The 22400-nt window shown below is 44.3% G+C and overlaps 1 protein-coding gene across 1 annotated transcript in view; it reads left to right on the top strand.

The window, feature by feature from the left end:
- Nucleotides 1–20355, top strand: part of ANTXRL (ANTXR like) — a 65783-nt gene extending 45428 nt beyond the window's left edge. Inside the window, exon 18 of the mRNA XM_075154597.1 lies at nt 15185–20355. Coding sequence (XP_075010698.1) covers nt 15185–15412 — 228 coding nt within the window. The 3' untranslated portion in view covers nt 15413–20355. The remainder of the gene's footprint in view (nt 1–15184) is intronic.
- Nucleotides 20356–22400: the final 2045 nt, after the last annotated feature.

Below are 22400 nucleotides of genomic sequence, written 5' to 3'. Positions count from 1 at the left end.
TTGGCCTCATGGATCAAAAGTGGGGCTGTTACCAACGCCAGCAAGTAAACGTTAAAAGCCCCAATATGTGCAGAGAGGAAGGTGAGATAAGCCCCAATATGTGCAGAGAGGAAGGTGAGATAAGCCCCAATATGTGCAGAGAGGAAGGTGAGATATTTCTTTCAAACGGTCTGCTTAGTTGCTGCTTTCAGCAGATCCATTCCATTTTGCATTTCAGCACATGCTCTCACAGGAAATTCTCAGAGGCTCGGTTTACCGAAAACCTCAACTAAAAAAAAAACATTTTTCCCCTCAGGCAGAATTACTTTTGTTTACTTTAAAGCTTTAGAAAGTGATCTCATTTTTGTTGCTGAAAATTACCTGCAACTGAGAGTGAGGGTGTAGACTGGATTTTGCTGTCACCATCACCCTTGTATACTGGTGGGACTTAGAAAAAAGCAATGCTTTAGCAGTACTACCCTGTGGTTTGCACACGCAAAGCCCTTTCCTGGGGAAGGGGACTAGAAGCAGGCTGTTGTACAAAAAGCTGAAAACCTTTTTTCCTTCTTTGTTCCATAAAACTGAAGGTAAAAAGGCTGCTGTGCAGCCAAAAATTTCACAAACTATGAGCTGCTGGTCATATTGGAAGCCAGGACTTCTGGGTCCTTCCAAGTTCTCACCATTGAGTTACTGTGTGACTTTGAATAAGGCACAGCAGCTGGAATTTTAAACACCAGAGAACAGGAGTATTTGGGTTCCTTATTCTGTGGGTCCCTTTCAAAGTGCTCACTCTTAAGCTGATAGGTTTGTTAAAGCTCAGAAGGTCTGATTACCCTCAAATTTTGAGTGATTCCTTGTAATGCTGACCATGACATCTATGTTCCTTAGTTCTCCCAACTGCAAAATAATCATGAGAACACAGTATTTACCTTCCTTACAGCTATGAGGTTTAGTTAAGTCCTGCCAGGCACGTGGGACTCCTCAGATCAATGGTGGGACACCAAACCTATGGATTATTAACAACTAGTAATTACTTTCTGGCTGCTACCTACAAGTGGTCAGCAGTTTGAATGCAGCCCACGGGGATGGCAGCACCCGCCTGTCACTCCACGCTAGCTGCCCACGTACCAGTGCTACTTGGAGCTCATTCTAATTACTTCTTTTCAAGACCCAGTAATGGCCTTTAACAGGCTTCCCTGCCACTTGCTTGGAGATGTGTTGTAATTGCCCAAGTAGTGATTGGCAGAGCTACAGGGGGTGCTGGAAAAGCAGCACTGAGCTCCTTCAGACTGTATTCATCAGCGACTGCTGCCTGCTTCTGGGGCTTTTCTCCCTTTGCTTAACCTTTGTGGAGCCAATTACCTTCATAAGCTGCTGAAAAATTAAAGAGACGGGGACATCGCCTGCCACAGTAGGTGATCTCACTGTGTCACTTTCAATGAAAACGTGACACACGTAGCTCCCATTTTACTTATTTATTTTCTTTTTGCAAAGGACACCAATATCTGTAAGGTTCATTCCTGCAGTAGCAGGCATGGCATGGGAGAAAAAAGCTCCCTGGTGTGGGACCAATGTCCTAATGCACAGTTCCCAGGATGTGCTGAGCACTGCAGCTGGAAACATGTAATCAGTGACTAATGATTTTCTTGTCCTGCAAGAAGCCCACATACTTGTGCCAGGATCATGTTAGATCAGAAGAATTCACAAATAGGCTTTGGGGATAGATGCTGCCTGTCTGGCCCCAGGTGGAACTAGTGGTCTGTCCATGTGGTCTGTCCACATCTTTGGGAGCCAGAGGCACGCTCAGTAACCACAACCACAGGAGGCTCTCCTGAAGGGTGGGTACAAATCCCAGCACTGGTGCCACTTAGCACACAACAGGATGAAGAAGGATTGGCCTTGTGGTTAAGACACTGAGATGTGACTTTGGAGACCCTGGTTGTAGCTGATGTAAGTTACTTCATTTCTGTTGTACTGTAGTTCCACAGTGATAAACAAGACGAACAGTAAATTCTAGGAGGGTGAGACCATGTTCCTAACAGCACTTTGAGCAGTTCATAGATGGACTCCGTTAGGTGGACAGGGGGCTCTTCGGCTACTCTTAAAGCATGTGTAACACTTTGATATTTCTTTGATATTTATGGTAAAGGAACAGGTTCATCACAGGTCTGATTCTCAGTTTTTTATAGGGAATGTGACTTTGGTATAAGAACTGGTGACTTAGTCCCTTGTTAACTGCAACTCTGACATGTCTGCCTTGGGGGAATCATAGAATCATTAAGGTTGGAAAAGACCTCTAAGATCATCGAGTCCAACCGTCAACTCAACACCACCATGCCCACTACACCATGTCCCTAAGCGCCTCATCTACACGTCTTTTAAATACTTCCAGGGATGGGGACTCAACCACTTCCCTGGGCAGCCTGTTCCAAGGCCTGACCACTCGTTCAGTGAAGAAATTTCTCCTAATGTCCAGTCTAAACCTCCCTTGGCACAACTTGAGGCCATTTCCTCTCGTCCTATCGCTTGTCACTTGGGAGAAGAGACCAACACCCACCTCGCTACAACCTCCTTTCAGGTACTTGTAGAGCACGATGAGGTCTCCCCTCAGCCTCCTCTTCTCCAGGCTAAACAGTCCCAGTTCCCTCAGCCGCTCCTCATAAGACTTGTGCTCCAGGCCCTTCACCAGCTTCGTTGCCCTTCTCTGGACACGCTCCAGCACCTCCATGTCCTTCTTGTAGTGAGGGGCCCAAAACTGAACACAGTATTCGAGGTGCGGCCTCACCAGTGCCGAGTACAGGGGCACGATCACCTCCTTGCTCCTGCTGGCCACACTATTTCTGATACAGGCCAGGATGCCGTTGGCCTTCTTGGCCACCTGGGCACACTGCCAGCTCATGTTCAGCCGGCTGTCAACCAGCACCTCCAGGTCCTTTTCCTCTGGGCAGCTTTCCAGCCACTCTTCCCCAAGCCTGTAGCGTTGCCTGGGGTTGTTGTGGCCGAAGTGCAGGACCTGGCACTTGGCCTTGTTGAACCTCATACAGTTGGCCTCGGCCCATCGATCCAGCCTGTCCAGGTCCCTCTGCAGAGCCTTCCTACCCTCGAGCAGATCAACACTCCCACCCAACTTGGTGTCATCTGCAAACTTACTGAGGGAGCACTCGATCCCCTCATCCAGATCATTGATAAAGATATTGAACAAGACCGGCCCCAGTACTGAGCCCTGGGGAACACCGCTCGTGACCGGCCGCCAACTGGATTTCACTCTGTTGACCACAACTCTCTGGGCTCGGCCGTCCAGCCAGTTTTTTACCCAGCGAAGAGTGCACCTGTCTAAGCCGTGAGCCGCCAGCTTCTCTAGGAGAATGCTGTGGGAGACAGTGTCAAAGGCTTTACTGAAGTCCAGGTAGACCACATCCACAGCCTTTCGCTCATCCACTAGGCGAGTCACCCAGTCATAGAAGTCATAGAAGGAGATCAGGACCTGCCTTCCATGAATCCGTGCTGGCTGGGCCTGATCCCCTGGTTGTCCCGGACATGGCTCATGAGCACCCTCAAAACGAACCGCTCCATAATCTTCCCTGGCACCGAGGTCAGGCTGACCGGCCTGTGGTTCCCCGGATCCTCCTTCCGGCCCTTCTTGTAGATGGGCTTCACATTGGCAAGCCTCCAGTCGTCCGGGACCTCCCCAGTTAACCAGGACTGCTGGTAAATGATGTAGAGTGGCTTGGCAAGCTCCTCCGCCAGCTCCCTCAGTACCCTCGGGTGGATCCCATCTGGCCCCATAGACTTGTGAGTGTCCAGGTGGCACAGCAGGTCATTAACTGCTTCCTCTTGGATTATGGGGGGTTTATCCTGCTCGCCATCCCTGTCTTCCAGCTCAGGGGGCTGAGCAGCCTGAGGATAACTGCTCTGACTATTAAAGACTGAGGCAAAGAAGGCGTTAAGTACCTCAGCCTTATCCTCGTCCTTGGTGGCAACGTTCCCCCCCGCATCCAATAAAGGATGGAGATTCTGCTTGGCTCTCCTTTTGTCATTAATATACTTGTAAAAGCATTTTTTGTTGTCTCTCACGACAGTGGCCAGGTTGAGTTCTAGCTGGGCTTTTGCCTTTCTAATTTCCACTCTGCACGACCTAACGAGAATAGGCTCTTGCGTGTCATTATCACAGTTTTCCAGCAGCACTTCACTGATGCTCCACAATTGTACTTAGAGTACAGTGTGTCTAAGCTGTACAGGCCTGGCTTGGACTCAGGTGAGTATCCTGGGGCTTAGGAGGAAGCCCACAACTGAAGGTACATCTTTTTGGAGAAGACAGGTGCACAAATGCCCATGCAGTTGCTTACTAGGACTGCATGTACAGATCCACGATTTGCACATGTAAATGAACGGATATGCTGCGGCCAATATGTTTATTTGTTTCTTGGCAGCACCCCTAGATCAATGCTGAACCCCATGTTACCTTGTTTCAGTTGGATTGCTGGGAGCTGTGCATTTCTCATTGTCTTCTGAGTTGGGTAACAGTCCAGAAATTAACCTACCCAACCTTCCTTAGCTCTCTGCTTACATACTTCCAGTAACTATGGAGGAATCTGTTTGCTCTTATGCAGAATGAGTAATGCTGTGACCTTCCTCTGAAGGTGTTTGAGCTCTAGAAATAAAAAACACTGTGTAAGATAGTGTATTAATACTATTATTAATACTGAAGTTATTGTACAGAGCGATAACTGAAAACCAAAAGGTATTGCATCATTACTTTCTACAGAGGAGCTGTAGTTCTGGATGCCTCTGTTCTTGTATGAACTACTGTGGTTCATGTTGTGGTACCAGAAGAAAACCCAAATCACTGCGTCTGCCATTGTATGAGTAACAAAGATACTACACAACCTGAAGAGCTTATGATTCTTAATCTTAACTTAATCTTGCTTTGAACATAAACATCAGGTTAGTAATAAAATCCTCCAGTTCTATATGCCAGTTTTAGTCTCAGATAGGAAGTGTTCCTGGAACAAGACTGCAAATGCTTTCTGCTCTTTGCAGCAACACCGGCGGTTTCTGTAGCGTTTTAAGATCTTTCTGCTTTTTTTCTTTTTTTTCTTTTTTTTTTTTTTTTTTTTGGCACGTGAAGGTATCCCTTCTTTTCCCCTTCTTTTTGAGTTTCTTCTAGGGAACATAATTACTCAAGTAGACACCTCAGTCTTCACTGGCTGATAACTTTAAGGAATGGGATATACAGAAACTTTGAAGCAAAGCCTACCAAGAGCAGTGTCCCTTCTTGTAATGCTAAGGGCCAGGCACTCTGAGTGGAGCAGAGCATTGAATAATGAGAGGAGGTGTACCCGGGTTTTTTCTACTGTTGAGGGACAGGCCACGGTCTATGATAAGTTGAGACCAGGGTGTATAACAGAGTTTGTATGAGAGAGGTGGCAATGGGGTGCTCATGGAAAAGAGTAACTTCAAAATGCATAGCTGGTACTTGATAGACTGGTCAAAGCCACATAGGGGAAACATGGCAGGGGTATATTTGTATAGAGTGTTAGGTCTGTACAGCATAGCTGAAATGGGAAGGAGAGTTCCATGTCAGGACTTTGTACTTGAGTTGTTTCCCTGGTGTGTTCATTCCTAGAAATAATAAGGTGATTGTGTTCCCAGGAGCTCTTCCATCCAACTTAACATAGGAGCTTTTGGGGGAGCAGAGGCTTTCTGTGCTTTGTAAATATGCCAGCACTGATAATGAACTGTATGAGTCTCATCCCAGGAGAATAAAGTCCTTCCCCAGTCCCAGAGGAACCTGGGAACTGTGGGTTTATCATCTGCTTGCTCTAGGTAGCAGCAGAGCTATTTAAGGGCTGGTTACCCAGAGATGGGCTGGGGATACTTGTATCTGTTTCCAGACTCTAAACAAAGAGGCAGCTTGTCTGTGTGGTGGGTCAGGATCTTACATTTTTGGCTGAGGCAAGGAAAAATAATAACCATTTTCACCAGAAATCTCTCTGAGTCTCCAGCATTATCCTATACCCTAAGCAGGGTAAAGATCACTGTGCTCTTCCTCTGTGCCCACCATAATCCCAGCTTGCTCCTGAAGAGACAATCAAATAATTCACTCTGGAAAGCACGATGACACTTAATTACAGTTTGAGCAAGACCAGTTATGGTTCTTTGTGGCCTAATTTGCTCTTCCGCAAGCTGCCAATACCTCAAGGCTGAGCCTGTGGCACCCAGCAAATGTTTGTTGCTCTTGTTGCTATGCTGCAAAGCCCTCCCCATTCTAGGTGATGGACAAATGCAATCTCCTTTTCCCTGAAAACGCCAAAGGAAAGAGAAAAATCTTTTGCAAACCAACCACTGTTGTTTTTTTCTTGAACCACATTCTAGTCTGGTCAGCATTCAAGTGTGGAAATGTGTGGTGCTGTGGTTAAAACAAGGGATGTGAGTCACGAGTCCCGAACTTGTAAATACCAGGTTTTTTCCCCCGAAGCTGCTGCATAACCTTGGGTAGATGACATGACCTGACAGTGGCTCTCCTCACTTCCTCCACTCCGGGAGCCTCATCCATAAAAGCTGTCAGAAAAGAGGAAGGCAGTAAATTGTGCGTTGTGAGTGCAGGTCTAGGTTAAGATATTTCTCTCAGGTTTCAGTGGGATTTGGTCTGTACTTTGAGATCGGTACTGAATATAAAGTATGCCTGATAGACCTTAGCTTTGATTATGCCCAGTGTTAGCCTTTTCTGTTCCCTTTGCCACTTCAGATTTTTTAGGGCTCAGAATCAACAGGCTGTTATGGATCTGCACTGTGCATTACTTCAGCCACAACCTCAGCAAGGTCCAAGACATGTGATGTTTTGTGCATTCCTGCAAGATATCTTGTGACTGTGGCCATTCTTTCAGGAGGTGTCTGTAGCCCATTGCGGCATTTTCCTGCTAAGGCAGGGCTGGAAACAACATGCAGCTCCCTGCTGAATGGAGTGTGATAGAAATTATTTGAATAGCCCTGTCTTCAATACTGGGATGGGTTCTCCATGTCACCTGTTCCATGTCTCCATGGCACTTTCCTTGTGTGCCTAAGCTGGAAAAGTGGTATCTGGCATGCAAGAGCTGGATGCTGGGGATGTGTTCAGCACAAAGTTTATTTTGCTGAAGGGTCCTCGTCCTAGCTTAAAGGCCAGTTTCTGTGGCTGAGCTATTCCTCCCTCAGATTCCTCATTATTGGCTGGTTTCTCCAGGGGTAAATTGGAAGTAGCCCCCTTCTCTTCAGTGTACTCCTGCACTGGTCTTCGAACTAACTGAATAGACTGCTCCCAGAGGACCCATCCCTGGTTTCAAGCAGTGCCATGCACAGTTGGGACTGTGAACTGGGGAGTAGTGCTTGCAGACGTGCGTGTCTTGGAACCTCTCAGTACTTGATTGTATTCAACTCTCGGTATTCTGATTAAAGAAGCTACAATAGCCTGGGATATTGCAGCTATTAATCTCACTGCAAAACAGTTCCTATCTGTATCTTAATTCCCTGGTAGATCTGGACACTATTTTCCACATGAATCTCTCTGTTTTGGCTAAAAACTACTTCTTTAGATTGTCTGTAAATATTTTTGCATGTTAGTAGAATTAGCTGAAGTGGAAAAAATACCCTTGAAAAAGTCTTAATATTTTCAATTTTTGTTTCAAAACAACTTTTCTGTCCGAAACTCTGTCCGAAAGAAAAGATGTTTTGAATTGAACAACATATGTGTTTCAAGCCCAAGTGAAACTTATTTTGACATATTTCTTTTACCTGAAAAATGAAGACTTTTGGTTGTTGTTGACTTTTCCCTTGGCCAGCAAGTGAACCAAAAGATGACTTTTATTGCCGCTGCTATGTGCGGTGCATGCCATGGGCTTGTTTGTGAGTTTGCCCTGGCAACCTACCTCCCTCGGCCCCTGGGGGATCCCCTGGATCCCCTACCACACACTTGGTGTCAAAAGAAGAGCTCCTATGCTCTCTCCTCCCTTCCCCACCCCATAAATCCTCCTTTGTCAGCTATTTGGCTCCCATAGCCAGGGTGTCCGAGGGCATGCTGGGCTTCTGAAGGATTTCTTCTCCCAGCCCTTTTACAAAGCAAGGCTGGTCCCCCTTCGCCTCTGTGAGAGGGGCTCAGGCATCTTGGCTCTCGCCCGGGCCTTCTGGGCAGCAATGTGCCTTGGCTAAGCCAGCAGGTTTTATTCTGAATGTGTCAGTAGCTCAGGGCATTGCTTAGCTGTGTCTCACTGTCACCGTGCGCTCTCCTCCTGGCCCGTATGCAGCTATCTTCTCGTTTGTGGCTCAGGCATTAGACTTTCTGAAGTAGGGATTACCTTTCTGTGCTGTGTCTCCCTGGTGCTGCACCAGTGAGCCAGTGACTGCGGCTTGTGGGTGGTTTAGTTTGGTTGCTAAAAAGTAAGAGAAAAGGTGCAAAATTTGCTTATAAGAGTGTCTTTGTGGACTGTGTGAAGGATCCGCACGTGCCTCAGCTGCTTTTAAATATCGCTGCCCCTTCCTGGGTCAGGACCTGTGCCCTGTTTAAAGTTGTGTTACCTCCCACCTCTTAAAGCTCAGTCTAATTCCTTTTGCGGTGTGAAGCACATTGAGTGAGCCCAGTAGGTTACACCTCTTGGCAGCACCACCTCGCCACGCTGTGCTGTAAACAGAGTTTGCTGCTGCTGCTTAGATCATCCTTGTGCATTTGCATTCATCATTTTGTAATTTTCAATTTGAATTTATCTGATGTACCTAAGGCCATTATAGGGTCTTCACCGTTACAATATGAGTGATTCACAATCCACAATGCAGCGATTTCCTTCCCCTCCAATAACCCCATCACAGAAGGAAGGAGCAGAAGGGGTAATCAGTTTACTTATAAAGAGGCCAGATAATACACTGGATGAAGAATGGGCTGAACTGATTCTCCTTTTTAAAAGCAGCACTAAAGAAAATAGTAATTATATTCTCATTGTTGGACACTGCCACTTTACTGGACCTTACTTTTAAAATCCTCCTCTCTTCAGTCAACCCCATTTTCTCTTATCTTACTATGGATTACCACCGTTTTAGGCATCAGTGCTGAGCCACCAAATAGATCCCCAGAAAATTGTTATTGACAAGAGAGGACTTACTAAACTGGAAGATATTTAAAGAGTCAGATTCTCATGCAAACAAATATTTTATGTTAATGATATTTAATGTTTTGATTTGAGACCTAATAACTTAAAATGGCTACATATAAAAATTAATTGCAAGTTAATAAATTAATTGTTAACGATTAATGCAATAACCACAGTATAATTAATGGTGATGATTAAAATTTAATTGTTAAATAATATAATTAGAAATTAATTATAAATTACATATTTATTGACGTGAAAGCATGATCTGCCACCAAACCGCTGATATGGCAATCTCTGACATTTCCAAACTTCATTTTTCACCACAAAAACAGTATCTGAGTCCCAAATGTAGGAGTAGTAGTTAGTAAAAGTTATTTGAATATGTCTGAAAACCAGGCAGGCTTAGGTTTTATGTGACAAACTGTTTCAGTGGCTCACTAATTTCTAGCCTGTATGCTGCAGGGTAATCAGTGCAATTCCCAGGAAATCCGTGAAGGTTTTAACGAGCCGTGACATGTTCAGTGCACAGTCAGCATGAAGCAGTGCAGTGTGAGGAAGTTTTTGGCAAAGGCTGATGCGCATAGATCCTGGCTCCTGAGAAGCCAGCTGCTAATCCTGACACTTGCCCAGGGACCTCAAATAGTGGGAACTCTGTACCACTTCGGTTCAGCTCTTTCTCTGTAACATTACTGTATCCATAATCTACCTCATTCATAAATGCATTTGCTAAACACGTTTCCCATACTGTTGCTGTTTTAGGATACTTGATGTAGGTGCTTCTGCTAGAACACTTTTGTTCTTTATTTTTCCAATTTTTTTTTCTGATTTTTCCAAGATTTAACTTTTGCAAAAGTCACTGGTCTTAAACGTATATATCCCATTGGTTTCTGGGTGTGTGGATAGAAACCTTCACTTAGTTAACGTGATTCTGACTTTTTGCAGATGCTCGCTCTTGTGGTTTTGTAGGTAGCATAAAAACCTGAATCTATTCTTTTGAGTTTGAGAGCTCCACTTTTATACTGAACTATCGGTAGATATTTAGGAAGTGAAGCTACATGCTGATGAACCACGTCCATAGCAAGCTGGCAGAGTCATCCCAGTGAAATCTGTAAACAAAATTGGGGAGAAAGGTGACTACTCATTTGAGCCCAAGGAAATTACGTTCATTTCAGATTTCAGCATCCTGACTGGGAGCTACTTTATTTTTTTTAATTTGGTGGTCCAGTGTTTTGGATTGCTATACTCAAACTTTAAAGGAATGATTTTATTTTAATCCATTCTAAAATATAAAGCCAAGTATCATATTCTTACAAAGTCAAAGACCAAGACATTTCAATAAACATTTAAGTGAAGCCAACTCTTCCTCAGTCAGATACCCCCCTCTCCTAGCCAGAATTGCAGCACCGAGACTCCATAAGCAAAACCAAGAGTGAATGAAAACTCAAGCAAAATTTGTAACAGGAAAGATATCTTTTATTAGGTCAACTAATGCAGCTAAAAATAAGAAACAGACATACTTTTGTGTACACAAACACTCTGGCATGCACAGAGATGAAACTGGATTTGATTTTTGTTAAATAAACTCCAATGTGTGTATTAAAATGAACAGAGAAAAGGGACGGCTACTGGCAGATGGGGCGGATTTTTTAAATTCTTTTTGCTGAAGTGCTCTTAGTATCATGGGTGAAGAGACTTGCCCATGGCACTCTTTGAATTGCCTGGATCCTTTTAACAGTTGTTCTTTTCCATTGAAAACTTGCTGAGTAGTAGCTACATATTCTTGGGGAACAAGCGCTGGGGAATGATGTACTGAGCACTGTGATGAAAGTAGCCCAGAAACAAGATGCGGTGGCTTTCAAGAGGTTCCTCCCTTCCTTCCCCCCCTTAAACCACACACAAAAACACATCCTAGGTGGTCGAGGAGGCATTGCCTAGAAGTACAAAGTGCCTGAATTGCACATGTGATTGTTACACTGGGATAAAAGCTGGAGTCAGGACAAGGGCAGATCCCGCTGCTTCAGTATTTGTACTTTTTTAAAAGCCAATTTGGCAAGCAGCATAACAAGAGCCTAACAAGTGGATGGACATATGGGGAGGCAAAATAATTGTGCATTAGGAAGACTGTGCAGATGTGAGCTGAAGTAAGGGCGTAACTCCATATGGCGCATTGCTGACCTTCAGTTGGTGCCTGAATGACAGTACGCGGTGTGGGTCGCACCATCTGAGGGATGCTGTACTGGGAGCAGGGCTGAAACCAGACAGAACTGGATTTACGCAGATCGTCTGCTTCCTAGAAAACAATAAAGCAGCTACCGACAGCTGTTGTGCCTGAGATCACCATGGTATGACTGCCCCTTGCAACTCTGACACCTTCCCTAAAACACTTAGTGTACACCATGCTTCAGGGAAAAAAATACTGCTACCACTGCTAAAGTGATGGTGGCTCTTAATCCCTGTTAATCCCCTGTGCAGGGAGAGCGTAGGTGAGTGTGCAGGGTACCTGATTTCTGTCCATGTTCTCTATGGTTTAAAAGCCTTTATATGCCTTTGGAGAGGAAATTACTTAATCCTTTCAAACACAGAATGTTAAAAACCCTGTAGTTAGCATGTTTATTTGAGAAACATCATGGATTTTTTTATAAACTAACCCCAGAGGGATGTGCATGTTAGGTGGAATAGCTGTGGCCCCCTGTTATTAGGAAAGTGTGATGAGTGGAGGGCTCAATTCTTCAACCTAGAAATCCTTTGATGAAATACATTTGATAAATCCAAACTATGACTTATGATTTATTTGTTCCTCCCTTTCCCTTTCGGCTGTTAATCCTAACACTGGCTAAGAGTTCGGCCTCATTTTATCAATGGCTGCTTGAAGTGCTTAGGAGGATTTGCTCCAGTATTCACCAGAAGTCTTTGATATATGAGATTGTAGGCTAACGCCGATAATCTTTTGTGAGGAAGTGTCACAATGCATACATCGATCATCCAAGCCTCTATCTGTCAGACTCTCCCAACCCAACCGTATTTTTCATGACACAATGCGGCGCATGGCCTTTAAATTACCCATCTGTCTGACAAGTCAGTGAGTGTGGCAGAAACTGGCAGCAGTTTGACGTCGCCTATCACTTTAACTGAAGTGAAAGTAATGCAAACAGATTTATGGGATCCCCTTTGATTATAGACTATGAATATATTTGGAATTGATGTTTGGGAGAGAGACACAACAGAGGGGCAGGAAAGGCTTGTAGGCAAAAGCACTAGTGTTGGGTTTGAAGCTCTGCATTTACTATGAGGGAGATTGTTCTGTTCTTAATTTTTTCCCTCCGCATGTGTTGCATTTCAACTGAATACCTCTGACTTTTTTTCTCTTTTTTTTTTTTTTTTTTTTTTGTCCTGGGTGATTATTTAGCTGTTCTAAATTCATAACTTTATAAATATCAAAGCTGAGTTTTCTTAAATGTATTTACTAAAATAGTACAGCTATCAAATATATCTGTAATGTTCACTGCATAGCAGTAAATATTGCTGAATTTCCAAGTGTGTTCTGAATACAACAGAGCACAGCACAATACAAATGGCTGTTGTAAGCTGACAAGGATGGCTGCTTGCTGCAATGCTGGTGAGGACTTGGGTTCTCTGATGGAGTAGAGCAAAGCACTGACTTTGGTTTTTTTGATCTAATGGTTTATCTTTGTTGCAGAAGTAACCGAGACCTTGGCTTTTGCCCTTTGATACCTCCATGCAGAGGCTCTGGCCCTAGAATAGTATTGCCTTGAATCTGGTTCATAACCAAAGTCTGCTGTAACAAGCCTGCTTTTTTAGTAAGGGGATTTTATCCTACTATTGAGGCTGTTGTTTAAGTGTAGTGGTGAATTTGTGATGGTGAAAGCTGGGACTGAGAACTACTGAGTATGTCTCATGTACAGGCAACAACACGCCCATTCAAACAACTCTTGGCTGCAGCTGAGCTCTTGAAGCCCTGAGCCATCCAATCCAAGTGAGTGGTAGGGTGGTACCCTTTGGGCGTTAGTACATTTGTTGAATCATTTTCTGAGCTCTCTGGAGCTTACACAAGCTTCTTTTTATACTCCGCTTGACTTTCTTCAGAGAAGCCATAGACTTAAGTGATTCCCTTCTTTTTAAAGGAATAGTTTTCATGAATGAAGGTGCAGGCATTGGAAGTCACTTAACAAAACAGATGGGTGTGATTCAGTTGTGATGGCTTTTGCCTGGATTCCAGTGGAAATTGGGATTTGTGGGGTTGCCACAGAAACACAGCCCATTCCCTAAACACCTTCAGAGTTTCCTCATGCCAGGCAGTACTGAGCTAGCAGCGATCTGTTGCTGGTGTGGGTTCCTGTATTCCCCTGTTATCACAGCCATTGGTAGCTGTGGGGATCGTGATCTACAGCTGCTTAGCTCTGAGAAAAACTTTTCTAAATCTGGAGTCCTTCTCCTGAATTTTGCTTGGGGGATGTTGGCATAACCTTGAGCTGAATTTGGTTTGATTTGGTTTGTTGATTCCAGTGTATACCCTAAACCTCCGGCTGGGCGTTGTGGCTCTGTCGGTCTTTCAAAACAATGGAGGGAAGATGCCTTCTGGGGCAGATATTTTCTAAGCAAACCAAACAGTTTTTTTCCTTTTCCCCCAGATAGCGTTTGCCTTGGAAAGAGAGAAAACGGTAACTTTGCCCTCTGTGCAAAACTGTAGAGGCCATTTTCGTTAGGATTATTGCTACATGGAACAAAACAGGCCTGCTGCACAAAGGAAAAGGTGCTGGCAAATGGAGTTCATCACTGGTGGGATGGGTACTTTCCAGCCCACAGTTACTTATTTGGAAACCACATCCCAGCTCCTGTAAATGGGCTGTTGGCAGTGTCACTCCTGCATTTTCAGGCAGTCTTCATCTCCAGCCTTTGTACGTGATGATAAGAGGCCTTTTTGACTTCCAGGTGCAGGCTTCTGCCAAGCTTGTGGCAGATGGGTTCTTGCATAAGCATCTCCTCCCACCTCCCTAGGCGAGGAGGTGGAGACAGTGATGCCAAGTGTTGCATCTCCTCACACAAAGTTGTGTCTGCAGGATTTCATGAGGCCTCCACAGAAATAGTGGGGCAGTTTGTAACAAAACTTAGGGGTCATGGGGAGGAACAAGTACAGAGACAGCAGAGATCTTGGTGTCTGACTGAGGTTGTCATGTAGGTTTTGAAGTGCCTGGGAGCCTCTGGCTGCTCCCCACAGGGAAGGCTAGGTGGTCTTTGGGGTCTGTCTGTCTGTCTTCCTGTCTGGAAGTTGGTTAATGGGAACCTATGCAAAGCTTTACTTTGGCTAAAGGAAACCCTGACATATTTGCATTTAGCCCCTAGCAGACTAGGACATCTGCAGTGCTTGCTGTTTTTTCAAACCCAAGCTACTCCTGTTTTAAATCTCCAGCCACAGTTTTCCCATCAGGTCCTGCCTGCCTGCATCCCACATCCATTCTGGAAACACACTCATTGGAGAGCCCTTTGTGCAAGTCCCACACCTTGTTGATGTTTGTGAGGGAAGCCACATCTACATTTGGAGCACAGAAGACAGATGTACTATCCCAGTGTAGCGTTCAAAGCATGGACACCAGCTAGGCTAGCACCACAGTGAAAAGGAAAGCTACAGATGGTGTCTTTGCTAAGGTTGTTCCTCTGGTATAATCCTGTCTCTGCTATAAGCTTTTTTCAAGCACGGCTTTGTCAGTCAGGGATCTCACCAAGGCAGGCATGACTTGGTGGAGCTGTGGCTTTAGGCGTGTTCTGCATAGCTCTAGTAGCAAAGCAGAGGGCATGTGTGAGTAAAGTCATACCGTGGTCCCTTTGGTTTAAACCAGTCCTAGGCTATTCTCTGTAGGCAGGAGCTCTGAAACCCAAGGAAAGCATTGGTTTCTAGTGCTGACCTTCAGTACAGCATGGTCTGAATGTCATGTCTAGGACCCAGTGAATGATACTGGATGAAGATCTCTAAGTGCAGCCTGGCCCCTCTGCTTATAGTCCCTTTGGCTAGCTGCTGATGAGTCAAAACACCTGCTTTTTATGAGTAATGAATTTTTCTTTACCTCTAGGGAAGATGCATAAACTTCACTCGGGTGAAATCAGATGGAACCTCTGCCCCTTACAGCCCACCACCGAAGCTGCCGCGGCGCGACGATGTTCCTCTCAACAACGCCCCAAGGAATCCTTCTCCTGTGTCTCTGCAGCCCCCTTCCAGGCAGCCACCTCCTGGACCACCCCCATCCCGAGCCCCTCCTGGACCTCCTCCTTCGCGTCCACCCCCACAGCCCATGGCTTAGAGTGCAGCAAAACCCTGATCGACAAAACATGTCTCTTTGCTGAACACGGCATATTTATTGAGTATTGGTTTACAGTTAAAGATATCAGAATTTGTTGCTGGTCAGCAAAAAAAGAAGAAAGAAAAAAAAAAGAAAAATTGCCAAGTGTCAATTTTAGTGTATGAATATATTTATACCACACGTGCTGAGTAAACATTCAGTGGATAGATTCAGAGCTATGGGGTATAGAAACAAACCAAAATGATCATCTAGGTACAGTAGCAGCTTTTGTATGTATACATTTGAAGATCTATTTACATATGACATTTGTCTGACTTGGTATGTCAGATCATTCATTAATAACTTTAGCCGGTACACGTGCATCAGTTGTTTTGATAGCTGCCACCTGCAAGTTGGTTAAACATAGTTCATTGAGGAATTTGCTTTCTTTTCCCCAACGGTACTGCATCCAGATGGTAATGTGGAACAATAACTGCAAAGATAACTTTCTGCCTTTGGTTCTGCAGGTGGAATTTCCATGAAAGTTTATAAGAAGGCTGTAACGATAATGAGGTAAGATGAGACTATGTGCCAATAATCTAGCAACAGTAATCTAGCATAGAAGAGAGGTATCATTTTCTTCTGCGAAAATCAGTTTTGAGCCTGCCATCTCTGCGTATGTTTAGACTTGGTTGCATAGGATAGACACTGAAGGCCAGATATTGGTTCTAGAAATCCAAACCTTGAACAAGACCTGGGTTCAGATTTGTCCAAAGTTCAGAGGAATTTTGAGAAACACATTTTGGCTAGTTGTTTAGTTTTCATTTACAGAAAACATGGTCCAAAATGGAGCAAATATAAATGCAATTTGAGCATGAATGCTGTAATATGCAAACAGCATGTGTTATTTATATCAGCATTGAGGGACTGATTCCATTGCTATTTAATTAGATAAATTTCCTTTTGATCTTACTGCCAAGCAGAACTAGATCCTCTTGTGATTCAAACATGAATTCCTCTATGAGTAGCTCTTTCTTTAGACAGCCCAGATCTCACTAATATGTAACCTTGCAGTCTACCTGTGGTTGAGAGGCATGGCATGATGGGTCAGTATGAGCTTTTATTCCTGTTTTATATAACGTTTGGCTAGAGGATTTCCCAAACATTGTGACTGCTCGCCCATGACCTCAATTCTGTGTGTCATCAGAAAGTGATGTGAGCACCCACACAGAGGTGGGAATTTATGACGCGGGACTGTGGGACAGCCCATGAATAGTGTTCACTAAGCAATACCTGAGTGGGTTGTGCCCAGATCATTCCCTAGTGAATCAAAATAACACCTGAGCTTGCTTTTTCTCCACCACTACCTATCATATTGTATTGGAGAGGGTGGCTGCAAATTCCTTTGCTGGTTCGCTTTGACACTGGCTGTGTTATTAGGGTAGTTGTAGAAATAATGTTTATGTTGCATTATGACACAGCGTATACCTATCTCTCCATCTGCGTGTAGGTGTGGGAGTGTAGCACACCACAGTAGTTATTGGCACATAAGTCCAAGATAAAACACTAACTGTATCATGCAGTTACTCCAGATTTAAGGCCTCTTCATGCAGTTGTCAACAGGCATATAAAGTTGCACTGGTACAAATAGAAATCAGGCTTACTATTTCCAGTGGAAGTCCCACTTGCAGAACACCATACCAAGCTCTCATCAGTCTATGCTGATCACTGTGACATGCCGTGTGTATGCAGCTGAGGCTGTCGAAGATAAACTCAGAAGAACCACAGAGCCTCTTTCTCCTCTTGCACTGCTCTGCTCTCTTGAGTTATGCTCTTACCTCATGTATATTGGTGCAGGTAGTGGAATCACACTCGTGGGTGCCAGCTGGCCTTGGAGCTGTTCTTAATTTAGGCCTGAGCCAGCAAAGCACTTCTGCATGCATTAAAATGTCCTGCAGGTCAAGAGGAACATCCTTATGCCCAAGTACTTTCCTGACCTGTGACTTCATTGTGATCAGAAAGGAGAATTGGGATGCACTCAACCTTATCCTCATTCTTTTTAGTCACTTGAATAGGGTCTGCATAATTTGGTCTATAAGAATGGATTTCTGTTTGGAGGAGAGAGAAGTGTGTGTGTATGTGTGTGCGTGTGTCTGTGTTTGTGTGTGGGAACTGTGTAGGTTTTTTGTTTGGTTTCTCTTCCTTTACAAAAATTGCTTGGAGAGTAGCACTCCTATGAATAGAAAGGCCTTTTGCAGCCAGTGCGACACGCAGTCATCACTTACTTACTTATCTCCATTTTTTTCAGCTGAAAGGTGAAACTAAAACATGTCCAATTTTCTACTGCAGTTCTGGTGAAGCTCCACTTTTGACACTTGTGAAAGGAACTGGATGACTGCAGTGAGGAGGAAGGGACCTGGATGTGGGGGAAGGTGCTTTACAAGCAGAGATCATTGGCTGACATTATTTTGGACATATGGAAGCCTATGTGAAATAAACTTGCTGAGTCTAAGACCAGTTGTAATGTGTACGTACAGTTGAACCTAACAGTCTCCCATGTTGGCTGTCTAAGAATAATTAGCCAACAAATGCTAACCAGGAATTGAAATGGCAGAGGGTAATAAATCCGATTCCCCTGCCAGGACAAAACATGGCATTTGAGGTTTAGCGCACGTAGGAGTGGGGCGCACCACTGCTTTGTAGATGCCAGGTCTCTTATCAGTAGGTGATGAGATTGAAACAACGGTGGAGCTCACAAATGATGTAATAATAAAAGGGAAAACTTGCTTACAGGATTAGTATCTGCTAATAAAGTTGAATATTTTGGTCAGGAGTAAACTTTAGCTAACTAAAAAGCCTAGGAGCCAGATTTTGTATTGTCTTGTACTTGTACGGATCTTGAGAGGGGTCAGTAGAGTTGTTGCAGATTTGCATTGATGTTAATGTTGGTAGAATTTGACTCATTTCCAGTGGGAATGGAGATGTTGGCTTATGGGGGGCTTCTCAAAAACACACATCCATCCTGTTGTTTGCAGTTGAGGGGAATATTCTTCTTTGCTGGAATAGCCAGTCTTGTGGAGATAACAGATACTAACAATTTCTGCATAATTTGCAATTGCAGCGAGGATAGGAGTGGTTTGGGCTTCCAGGTGATCAGATCCATATATGATAAAGCAGGAAGCACCATGAATTTGAAAATTAGATTCAGCATAAATGGCATTCCCAGCATTTTCACTATATAAAATTAAGCATTTGGTGTGTAACTCAAGTTTTGGCTGCAGCTTCTGTAATGGGAGCACTGCAGGTTTAGTTTGCCGGTAAAGCGGGAAGAAGAGAAAGTGAACCTGGACTGAATTGCCTTTGCAAGGGTGGGGGCAGTGAAGATGCTGCACTGGCTACAGAAAGGCCTTTTGGTTGTGTAGAAATGTACCCATTTGCAGTGATCTCAGGCACTACAACAATGCAGTAGGAGAAACTGGTTGGTATTTTACCGTCTGTTGAGCTTGATCCTTACCTGGTGTAAATCAACATAGGCCAACTGAAATCAAGGCAGTAATACTGCTGTCTGTCAGCTGAGGGCTGGCTCAAAATAAATGAAGGGACAAAATCCCTCTAACTGGCTTGATATTCCAAAGTTTGTTTCATATGCTTGTATGTCAGTTGTGATTACAGTAGTTACACTGCTCAGAAATGTTCTCATGTGGGATGATTCCCCTGTATTTTCCAGCATATAGCATCGTTTGAAACTTGCAAAAAGTGAGTATCTAATGCTTCCCCAAATCCAAGAGAAAAATGTGGATTCGGGGGACCTTTGGCTCACACTTAGGACAGATGTGAAATGACACAAGGTGCAAAGCAGCGGGGAGGGAAACCCCATGTGTTTAAAGCTGATACAGAACCACATTGATCAAAGCATATTTATGGCCATCTTTCAACCTCAGTGCATGTATTGCCATCTGTGGGAGTAGCCTGCAGAGCAGACGGTCCTAAATGTAAAAAGGAAAAAAAAGAAAGGAAAAGAATCAGCTCCTCATCTGAATGAGCGAGCATAACAATGAGTGACATTATTTCATGAACTGTACCAGTTCAAATGCATGTGCACCTGGTGCTCCTAATGCTTTTTTCTCCTGTTGGTCTTTAGACAACATGATCAGTAATATGCTTTCTCTCTTAAATCGTTTGCTGTTTTTATTGTTGTTATTTTGTTTTGTTTTTTAAAAAAACACATTTCACTGAGAAAACAGCCCTACTTCTGTAAATATAGAGTTTAATTTGGAGGAGACAGCACACTTCTGGATGTTACTGCTGGACAGTTATTTATTAAAAGGGGCTTAAGGTGAATAAATACAGGTGGCTCAGGATACATGCATGCAAGTGTGATAATGCAGTATAGCATTTTCAGTTCTCTGTATTTTTGGGGGAAGGGGAATTTTTGGGTCATCCTAGTTTGTTTAGAAGTTTGTTACTGATCTGATACTTTTGAATAATGCAATAGAGATTCCTAACATATAACAGTGCTTGAACAGATGTGTAGATTACGATAGATTTTTCATTTGGGGGGGAGGGGGTAGTGAAGGAGAAATGTTTTAGTTTTTAAGAGAAAAAATGTACTGTACTAAACTTTTTATAGAAAAAGATGTGTGTTTTCAGAAACAGTGGGGATGTGGGCATGGAGATGAGGGACAGAGGAAGCAGTTGGATTTTTGAGGGACAAAGAAGTTTTACATGGGGTTGTGGGTTTGTTACTGGTACATGTGGTACAAATTTCTGTAACTGACATGCTGCTTCCATGTTATAATCATATAACCTTTATGCATTTTATGCGCCTGCTCCATTTTTCTGAGAAAAACTTGCAAATGTAATGCCTACATGCAAATGTGGGAGATGTAGCCAAAGTCTTATAATCCAACATAATGTAGTCTTAATGGATTCAAAATCAACAATAAAAGTGCTTACTGGTTAAACACTACAGAGAATTTCATTGCAGGGTTATTTTAAGAGGGGATAAGCTTGTCTGTACCTGGTTTCTAATCAGCTCAGCCATCTACTGGTCAGGAGGAGAACGAGGGGTTGGGCTGTCAGAATTCCCATCCCCAAGTTGCTACTGATTCATTATTTGACTAGAGACAAGGGTATGTTCTGTGCCTCAGTTTCCTGTTTCTAGCCTGAGTATTTCAATCTTTGCCTAATTCAAAGGTAAGCCGTCGTTTGTTGGAAACCCTTTTAGATCTCAGGTAGCAGGGTAGAAATGCTGAGTAAATTCCACTGGAGTCAGTGCTCAAACATTGATTGACACATGGGGTAGGATCTGAACTTATTGTTGCTATTTGAAGATAAGTCATCTAACGCGCAGAAACAACAAAGTAAAAGCCATGCAAGGTAAGATGCTAAAGCTCAAGACTTCAGCAAAGAGAAATTCTATGGCAAATCCTACACCTATGAAAACACTGGAGGCACCAGGCTTCAAACACAACTACTGGTTTTTAGGAGTCTTGCCTGAAGGATGCAGGACTGGATCATAAGACCTCTTCTCCCTCCCTGTATCTGAAGCTAGTTTTTTCTTCCCTCCCTGCTGCTAATGCCTCTGTATCTCTTCGAGCCCCATTGAGGATTGGGGGGGCGAGGCCGGTGGGAAACATAAGACAGGCAAGAAGGTCAACAGGGGTAGGCCACAAAAATCTCCAACCCCAGCAGGCTGCAATTATGGGCAATCAAGGCTGCTGCAAAGCTGCTGAGCTGTGCTACGCACTCAATCTGCCCAGCATAGCACCCACAGCCCTGTGTGCAATGGGAAATGAACCTGGTCCTTGCACACATGCAGCCCCCTGAGCCCATATGAGCCTCATCTGCAAAAATGGTGGGCACTGATTTTTGGGGTCTGGTAGCCACATGAAGTCATCGTGGCAAAGCAGGTGGGAGCTGCACGGTGGCTGAGCCAGGCACCCCCCTCCCTCTGGCAGCTCCAACTGCTGCTAATGGGAGCCGAAATCCTTTGCCTGGAGCTGTGCTCCTCCCTCGTGGAGTCAGGGGCTCTGACAAAGAGCCCGGCTTGCTCTCGCTCTGCTCCCCAAGCTGGCAAGACAATGCTCACCCGGAATGGTTTTGTGGCCTTCGCTCTTTTTTGTTCCTCCATCTGCTTCTTACGTGAAAGGCAGGCTCGGGCTCTCGAAAGAGATCAGATAAACAAAAGCAGTCCTGGAGCCAAGGCTCTGGGCATTTTTGTTCTGCATTACAAAAACCCAACACTGGCTGCAGCTGTGGCTGGTTAGGTTTATGCATGCCTGAGACAACAAAATTCAGATTTGACCTGAACTTCCCCAGAGACTGGGAATGTGCAGATCCAGGGCTTTGGTTACAGACTTTTCTATAAATAGCCTCTAATGCTGATTTAGCATCTTTCATCAAACATACCTCACAGTCTCAGAGTGGCATTTACATGTGAACAGACACCAGCATACCCTATTTGGCTGCATGGAAGTCAGCAGCAAGAATTTTACTGGCTTCAGCAATCTGAGGCAGGAACTGAAAAAAATGCCCTTTCCCCCTATCCTCCCGTTCCTTAAGAAACCACAGGCAGAGCATGTTGCCTGTGCTGGAAGTTGTCTGATCTTTACTCTGTGAATGTGCTTTGCCCTTTGGGTTAGGACTCATCTCGAGCTTCGTTGGTTTCTGCAGCGAAGTTCCCCCCTCCCTGCACATTGAGGACCCCCCTTTTCACTGCAAGGGAGGGTACACTGGAAGTTTCCTCACCAGGTATTACTCTGCTTTCTGACTGCAGCTCAGGAGAACTGTGAGACGATGAAATGAGATGAAAGAGTTCCCTGAAAGAAAGGGAACATCCTGCTGAAAGGTTTTGCCTGACATAGATTGCGAAATGTTTCCTTTTAAGCTTTCAGAGATGCAGGATTGTTGTGCATGGATAAATATTTCACTGAAGGTCCTTAGATAACCCCATCTGTGTCTCTGCCACAGAGTTCACTGAAATGAGCTCTCCTCATGCCAGCCTATC

Source organism: Calonectris borealis, chromosome 7, assembly GCF_964195595.1.
Source record: "Calonectris borealis chromosome 7, bCalBor7.hap1.2, whole genome shotgun sequence".
In the NCBI taxonomy this organism is placed as follows: Eukaryota; Metazoa; Chordata; class Aves; order Procellariiformes; family Procellariidae; genus Calonectris; species Calonectris borealis.
The sequence above is the reverse complement of the archived record's forward strand: the minus strand, read 5'-3'. Positions and strand labels throughout refer to the sequence as shown.